The sequence below is a fragment of the Capsicum annuum genome, chromosome 9 (assembly GCF_002878395.1).
Source record: "Capsicum annuum cultivar UCD-10X-F1 chromosome 9, UCD10Xv1.1, whole genome shotgun sequence".
NCBI classification, from domain to species: Eukaryota; Viridiplantae; Streptophyta; class Magnoliopsida; order Solanales; family Solanaceae; genus Capsicum; species Capsicum annuum.
In genome coordinates, this window is record NC_061119.1 from 6,676,570 (window position 1) to 6,685,641 (window position 9,072).

The window sequence follows — 9,072 nt, forward strand, 5'->3', positions numbered from 1 at the left end:
TTTGATATAGAAATTAATTTTACAATGGATAGTAATGATAATTGTTGTATCCTTATCATATAGGTAGAATCTTTATAAATAGGGATAATATATAAATCTGAAGCTAAACTTGACACCAAATTATAATTTTGACCTTAAATTTTAACAGTGCACAAATATGACCTTTAACTATTTAAAACTGTGCAAATATGACCTCCGATCCTACGTGGCAAAACGCGTGTTCAACATGCAAAACTGGGTGTGTCTAGCTTAAAATCAAAGCGTTTCAACAGTAAAAAACTGGTAAATTAGATCCATTTTTAGGGGATTCATATTACTATTAGCCGATGTATAAATAAAGAATCTGTTTTTATATGAAATGGATATATCCATATATCTCTGATTCCTATTTACGAGATGATAAAATATGGCAAAAGCTATACCAAAAATTTGTTCGTGTAGGAATGGACATATTGGTTTACGTAAGGGTGCATGTAGAATACCAAATGGAGTTATTCATGTTCAAGCAAGTTTCAATTATACCATTGTCACTGTTACAGATGTATGGGGTCGAGTAGTTTCTTGGTCCTCCGCTGGTACTTCTAGATTCAAAGGTATTAGAAGCGGGACACCATTTGCTGCTCAAACTGCTGCAGCAAACGGTATCTGTATCCTAGTGGATCAAGGTATGCAACAAGAAGAAGTCATGATAAAAGGTCCCGGTCTCGAAAGAGATGAGCATTACGAGCTATTCGTCGAAGTGGTATACTATTAACTTTCGTACGGTATATAACTCCTATGCCACATAATGGTTGTAGACCTCCGAAATAAAGACATGTGTAGAACTGAACATTGAGGAAATCTCAAGAGAAAAAAAAGATTCGATGATCTAATCAAATAATAGTACTATGGTTCGAGAGAAAGTAACAGTATCTACTTGGACACTACGGTGGAAGTGTGTTGAATCAAGAACAGACAGTAAACACCCTTATCTCAAGGGCTCAGAAGAGGCTCATTTATGCTAATCAAATTAGTACTCGTGCAGAAGTATTTCCCCTATCATAGAAGGTGTGAAGCAGGCGGGGTCTTTAAAGTAAAAAAGCAAAGCAAGTTCCAGTATGACTATAATTCCCTTACTAATTCCATTTTATATATTTAAATGACTTTTCACTATTAATTTTTCATTATTTTCGGCTCAAAGATGAAAATGACATCTAATTTCTTTTATCATTGCAAAAAAAAAAATAATATTGAAGATTTATTAATTGGGTGGGTCAGCCTCATACGAAAAAATTGTGCGGGCATATATATATATATATTATAGAGTAGGAGAGGATTTAAGTTATATAATATATCTAAATATAATTTATTTAAATATTAAATTAAAGATGAAACTATACTAATAATGAAAAAATTATAGTTTTAATACAATGTTATTAATTTAATGATATTAAAATATAATTAAATTAACGTTATTAAACTGTTATTAAATTAATGCAGGGGTGGACCTACATGGTTGCCATGGGCTTCACCCGAGCCCCCTCTGTAAAAAATTATGTTGTATATATAAAGTACAAAATTTATATTTATGTACGTATATTAATGTTGAACAACATAAAACAAGGCACTTAGATAGCCCAATGGTGTTATGTTCTCTTCTTGGGCGCTTCCTTCAGCCTACTGCGCGGTTTGGATTCCTTCCAGCGGTGGTTCTTTTTTTTTAATTAAAAAAAGGTGGTGATGCTACTATAGAATAAATAAAAAATAAAAATAATAATAGCAATAAAAAAGAGGCCGTTTTAACACAAAAAGGAAAACAACGTCGTTTTAGATGAAAGAAAAATATGACCTTTAACTATTCAAAACTGCACAAATATAACCTCCGATTAAAAGTCCACCCAAGTCAGCCCTTTTAATAATGTGGCATCGTGTGATTGGATTACCTTTCCATGTAGGCGCAAGTGAAACTCACGCATGGGGGTTACAAAATCGGAGGTCATATTTGTTCAGGTTTGGAATAGTTAAAGGTCCTATTTGTGCCGTATCAAAGTTCAAGGTCAAAGTTATAATTTGGGTGAGATTCTAAGAGATAAAATGTGAATAGAATTTAATTCTATCGCTCAAAGATAGAGAGCTTATTTTCGAAGGTCCTCACGTACGTCAAGGGGAAAAGAGAGAGAGACTATATGTTAACGTTTTGACTGGTAACTCAACTTTGCCTTTATTCTATCAAAGCCATTAAACTAATTTCCATAATAAAACTTATTCAGCATTTTTTATAGTCATAAAAAGTTATAAAAGTTATTTCTTTTAAATGTCAAAGAAAAAATCTGACAAATTCAAGACACTAAAATTTAAAGCACTAAAAGAAGGCTCTAATAAAATGTCAATTTTTCTGAATCATCTCTCAAGTTGAAAGTTATGTCATAAAATAGAAGGACTTCTCCTTGTACATCCATAAAATTATGCCTTGAATACCTTGATGTCTGTCATGTATCCCCTAATATTTGTTATTCTTAGTTGTAACATATCTAAGAATTTTTTCTATATCTAAGTATTAAAAGTTATATATAAATGTTTACAAATATTACATATTTATCATTGAAATCTGTCCAGATATCTGAACAAATATTATTTGTCTATTATCCTAACATGTATAATATTCAATTTTCAAGTGTAAGAGAGTTTTGACCTTCAATAATTGAATGTTGTATGTGACTATCCTTGATGCATAAGCAAGGTAGTTCAGGGCATTAACAAGATGAGAGCAGAAGGAAAAGTTATTTTGGCTCATACCAAGTAAAGGCACTATATTGACAGATTATACCAGTAAGCAAACATTTTAATTTTGCACACGATTAAAAAACTATCAAAAATTATTCTCAAAAACTGAACTTCAAAAGAGGTGGAGACAAATAAATTTCACGAGGTTGGCACTTAAACAAATATTTTAAAATTTTATAAACAAAATCGACATCTCAAGATTGATTTTTATAGCGTCAAAAAATAAAAAGAAAATGTAAATTAACCTCCTAAGATCAATTTCTTTTTTAAAAAAAAATAAAAATTCTACAATCAACTTCTGGATATTGTTTTTTTAATATGTTTTTAGTTTTGCACATGACCTCAGGGGGTCAATGTTTAATTATTGAATTACTATTTATTTTCTTTATAAAAAGTAACCGCCGATAGAAATGTATTCTACCAGAATAAAGAGGAAATTTGAATCCCAAACGGTACATTTTATTATTTTACAATTGAAAATCGACTTCATGAGATCGACACTTTTCCAGAAAAAAAAAAGAAAAAAATCGACTTTCTGAAATTAGTTTTTTTGCTTAAAAAATATTCTTTATAAAAAACTCGTGTGCAGTCAAAAAGTGCAGACCTCATATAACAAAATTAGATTAGCAAAGATTGTCAACAGTACAAATTAGATCTTGTTAAAGGCAAGTGAAATACATATCTACACAACACAAATTTAATGAATCGAGATGCAGCAACTTAGAAATGTTAGTCTAGATGCACATGCGAGGGATATCTCAAATCAATTTTTAGATCGTGAATGAAGGAGTATTTAATACTACTCAATAAACTTTCTTGGCTGAAATCTAATACAAAATCAAACTATATGGAGGTTCAGTGAACAAGATTACCTAAAAGTAGAGAAAGATTTCTCGAGTGCTCAGATTATCAAGACTTTTACGTCGGAGAGGATCTAGAGTTCTCTATCATCAAAGGGTTCTTGAACCCGTCTACTTCTAAGCAATTATAAGAGCGCGGAGTTGGACTCCCCCAAATAGATGAATATGAGATTGACGATGAAATCGAGCACGCTAGCAATTAAAATTTGAAAAATTAAGATTGACGCGACAAACTCCTAATTCTAATAGGTCGTCACTTGAGCCTTTGTAGTAATGCAAGTCTACAAGCCGCTTAACTTGAAAATAAATCCTCAATCAAATTTTTGTCTTATTATCTACTTTTATACTTGGAATTTATTTGATAAAAAATTCTTGAACTAGTTGGATTATGTTAACTCCTTAGAGAAACTGAACGGTAACTTAACTAATATACTGATGGAGAAAAAATTCAGAACTAGTAATATTTATGTTTAATTGAATCCAGTCTTCTATTTATAATTATATTAATTATTGTACGTTGTGGATGTTGAGAAGATGTTGTAATTCATTCATTGGACCCGGTTGGTTCACCTATTTCATCTGATTAATATATTACAGTCGACTACTCAGTACATGATTTGGACTTGCTGAAACGTGTTGATTTTTTCCAAATCATTAGTAGATCATTCTAAATATTATTTTATTTCTGTTGTATTTTATTCCTTTTGTACATTCTAGATAAATATTTTGTATATTCTTATTAGGCTAGTATCCTATCTTTTTTAGTAGTGTATTATTCTTTACCTTATTTAGGAGTTCTTAGGTGTTTGGGTTTCTTTTCTTTTGGTTTTGCTTTATTTCTTTTTACTTTTATATATACAAAAATATTGTACAAAAAATCGATCAATCAAGAAAAGGAGGAGAAATTTTTCGCGAATTCTCTGGCTCTCTTTTTTCGCAATTCATTCAATTTCTTTCAATTCTTACATGGTATCAAAGCAAGGTTGATTCAATCATCATGTCTCAAATTCTCATCTTTGTGTCTTATTCAATCATCTTATCTCAATTTTTCATCAAGTTCAATACCTAAAATAATTGTGCTTACTGTAAGAAATCAGGGCATACAGTGGATAACTATTATAAAATTTATGGGTTTTTTGCTAATTTTAAATTTTTAAAGAAGTGAAAATTTCAAGGAAAAGTTCAAGTCAACAACAGTTTCGACACTGTTAAAGAATAGGTTGGCAGAAGTGTTCCAAACACCAAGTTTTTGACATAAAATGTTGTGGGACGACTATTGGAGCTTCTTCAGCAATTGAATATTGTAAACAGGGTAAAAATACTCAAGTTTATGCCAATATAAGGGTTGCAGGTAAAGCTAAACTTTTGAATTCTTATGTACACGTAGTAAACATTGACAATAATTCTTTGTTATTAGTTAGAGGAAATTCTCAGCATATGAATCACGATAAATCAATCCTTTTAAATTTTAAGGTTTTGCCTAGTGCACTCATGATGAATCTTCTCAATTCATACAAGGAAAGGTAACTCACTCCGGAATAGTCTGTGCACTACCAAATCTTGTTTTATAGAATGTTTTATATATACCTTATTTCAAGTATTATCTCTTGTCAGCACAGAAATTGTGTAGGCATCTCTACAATTATGTGCTATTCATTCCTGTTTCTTTTTTTATGTTTGAAGTACCCATTGGAAATTTGTAGAAAAAAAGGTGGACTCTACATACTCAAATCAACCAAGTCAAATGCTCAAGTTAATAAAATCTCAAGGCCTAGTTTAGTTTCTAATTCAGATTCTTGTAATAAGAGTTCCAGTTCTAATTTAGTTTTTCGTTAATATTTTGCCTTGTTTGATTCCAAAATAAAGGAGATTGTGGCATTAGGGCATATGTCTTTGAATAATATGAAAAACGTTCCTTTTAATTTAATCTCTTCTTGTCAAAATTTGACACTCCATGTGTGATTTTTCCAATGGCAAGACAAGCCAACTACCTTTTACAACAAGCAGCATCTCAATAAAATGTATTTTTGATTTGATACATATTGACACTTGGGGACCATATAAAAAACCAACTCATAATGGGTATAAATTCTTCTTACCATTGTGGATGGTTTTAGTAGAGGAGCATGGACTTTCCTATTAAGCAATAAATCAAATGCTTTCACATTCCTAAAATCATTTCTAGCTACGATCGAAAGACAATTTCAAACCAAGATCAAAATAGTAAGATTTGGCAATGCACTTGGGTTAGGAAGTGGCACAACACAGTCAGAATATTTCGATTGTAAAGGAATTCAACATCAAACCTCATATGTGTCTACTCCACAACAAAATGATGTGGTTGAAAGAAAACATAGGCATTTACTAGAAACACATATGTTCTTATGTACAAGTCACATCTACCCATTCAATATTGGGGTGAATTTCTTTTGACTCCAAAGTATCTAATCAATAGATTTCCTTCAAAAATTCTTAATGGTAAAACCCCTTTTGAAGTCCTTTTCAAGACCACACCTAACTATTCGAATCTCAAATATTTTGGATGTCTATGTTTTATTTTCACTCTATCCTCTCAAAGGTATAAGTTGGCACCAAGGGACACTACATATGTCTTTTTACTATATTCATATGGAAAGAAAGATTATAAAGTTGTGGTTCTTGAAAAAATCATAGTTTCTAGAGATGTGTTTCATGAAAATATCTTATCTTTTGCTTCTTCTAAATATAATTTTTCCTACTTTCCAGTTCATGCATCAATCCCAACTGTTAATCCTGATGATAATGTTGATGCTAAATCAAAGCATCTCATCTCCCTCAATTAACACTTCTACTTTACCTCCTTCATTTACCACTGTGGACTAGGTCCAACTTTCTGTTCCTTCTACTATCATGAACCAGGTAAAAGCGCATGTTCCTTTTGCTATCATGGACCAGGTACATTCACCTGTTCCTTACACAAATAATATTTCCTCACATAGGTGGTGAACTCAAGAACACAGAATTCCTAGTAATTTGGAAGATTATATTTGTAATTCTATGCACTTGGCTAATGTTAGCTCTTCTTGTTTATCTTTCGTATCTCACCACGCCACTCTTTCTTTCTGTCACAACTTTATCTTCCAATAATCAACATATGTTGAATTCCTTGTGTAATATTAAATAACCTGTCAAATTATAATCAAGCTGTGTTGCACAAAAGTTGAAAAGAAGCTATGGAGAAAGCGCTTCAGACTTTTGAGTGGAACAACACCTGGGACGTGGTCCAACTACCTCCGATAAAAAGGCTTTACCTTGTAAGTGGGTTTATAAAGTAAAACATTGTAGTGATGGAAACATTGAAAGGTTAAAAGCTAGGTTAGTAATCAGAGAAGACATTCAAAGGGAAGGTATTGATTTTAATGAGTCTTTTTCTCAAGTTTTCTGAATAACTATAATCCAATGTCTTTTAGCTACGACTTACAAAAGAGATTGGGGGCTCAATCAATTAAATTTTAATTGTAGACACTTAATTTTGTCCCTCCCGAAGACCCAAGTTATTCATTTTTACCCCTATCTTACTGTGTGCCCTCACCCATGTGGTTATGTCCCACAATAATACGAAAATACAAAAATAACAAAAATTCAATAAATCCCTAACCTTATCCTAATAAACTTTATACTTATTACCCCACTAACCCCTATCCCCATGTGGACACTCTTACACATTTTTATTTTTATTTACCTTTTACCCAAAAAATTCATACCATGGGTCCCACATCTTAAGACTAAAAAAAGATTGAGGGGAAAAAGGGCGAGAATTCTTCTTTAGAAAAGGGCCCAAGAGAAAAAAAAAGCATAAACTCCATTGTTGGTTTTGGTTTCGGGGGCTTCTTGAAAATCGCACATATCCACGCGATCAAGAGAATGTTGAGAGTGATAACAGAAGAAGGAAGGAAACTCAATAGCGAATACAGTTGGTTTAAGGTTTCCAGCAAACCTATCGCTGGAACTGTTCATTTTTTTTATCATTTTCAGGCGACTTCAGCTCAGAAACTTTCAAAGTCACCAAAATCTGACCTTACTTTTGTCAGTTGTTGCTCTTCATAGCTCACCGTAGCTTAGATTCGTGTTGTTGTATAGTTCACGTTCAAATTTTGGGGTTTTCAGTTATTTTGGGATTCGTTTCTAGTATCGTGCTAATGTGGGTTCTTCAAAATCAGGTCGGTCTCTCTATTTTTTGTGATACTCAGTCTCGAGTTTGTACAGGTTCATCATTGAGGCTTAAGTCGAAGTTATCGGAGGCGGGCTTTCTTTATTTTGTTGAATAATATTCACCAAAAGAGGCATTAAGGTCCATTTCTTTAACTCGTTCTTCCTTCTTTATTTCAATTTATTAAAATGGCCATGATTGTGTGTTAGGTGATTCTGATTGTTTGGATGTTGTTGATGTTGCGATTATGATGTTTAGTGATATGATTATGATGGTCTGAGGAATTAATTTAATCATGTTTAATGGCGATTGATAAAAAAATAGTTGGGGCGGGATTGAAATTGATGAAAAGGGTATATGCGGATTAATTTTGATCTATTGTTGATATGAATCGTGATAGATTTATGATGTGTTGAAATGGATAGGCAATATAGGTACGGGTAGGTAAATTTTGAAACTTGTTTTGGTTGAATGTTTGAATGTGCGTGTGAATGTTTCTTTCTAGTTTGTTGTATTTAATTCAAATGTATTCATTTAGCAAGGGAATGCCCTGAGACACATTGTATTTATTCACCGAGGAATGCCCCGACGTACTATGTCGGCGGAAGACGTTCGTGATGAAGGCCCGAGGCATTGGGTAAAGCACGGAAGCGTAGTTAGGATTATTGTAGGTTAGATAGGATTTATTTTCTGATTTTTCTTTATTTTGGACTGAACACTATACTTTGGATTTGTTTTGTTTTGTGTGTTAGTTTGATTGTTGTTTGTTTATGTGGGTTATACATTTTTAGTGTCAAAATTAGCCGATACCCACCACCAATCCACCGCGGTCAAACCACGGGACCGAGGGGTGCCTTACACCTTCCCCTCGGTCAACAGAATTCCTTAGCTGAAATCTCTGTTCGTAGATCAGTTTTAGAGTCAAAACTATTTTGAAAAGGATTTCCAAAGGTGACTTGCACACCGAATTATGCCAAGTGGCGACTTTGAGTTTTGAATATAAAAATAATCCTTTTTCGAAATAAATTCTTTATTTTGTCACTTTAGTAATAAAAAAACCTTTCAAACCTAAAATATGTTTTTGGTTACGAAAAAAAGGGGTGTGACAGCTCTGGTGACTCTGCTGGGGAATTTTCAAAATTCGAGCTTATTTTTGGAGTCGTATTGTCTTTGTTCGGCATTATGGGTGTATAAACATTGTTTTTGATTATTGTTTGTGTTATTGTTATCACTGTTGTACGTTTCTGTGCTCTTTGCTTA

General features: G+C 32.5%; 1 protein-coding gene across 1 annotated transcript; it reads left to right on the forward strand.

Annotated features, from left to right (window-relative positions):
• The first annotated feature begins 406 nt into the window (after positions 1–406).
• On the forward strand, positions 407–7,709 carry LOC124887413 (30S ribosomal protein S11, chloroplastic-like). Its single transcript, XM_047397069.1, has 3 exons — positions 407–742; positions 6,486–6,557; positions 7,638–7,709. Exons 1-3 carry the CDS (start codon positions 407–409, stop codon positions 7,707–7,709), a joined length of 480 nt encoding a protein of 159 aa, XP_047253025.1.
• Positions 7,710–9,072: the final 1,363 nt, after the last annotated feature.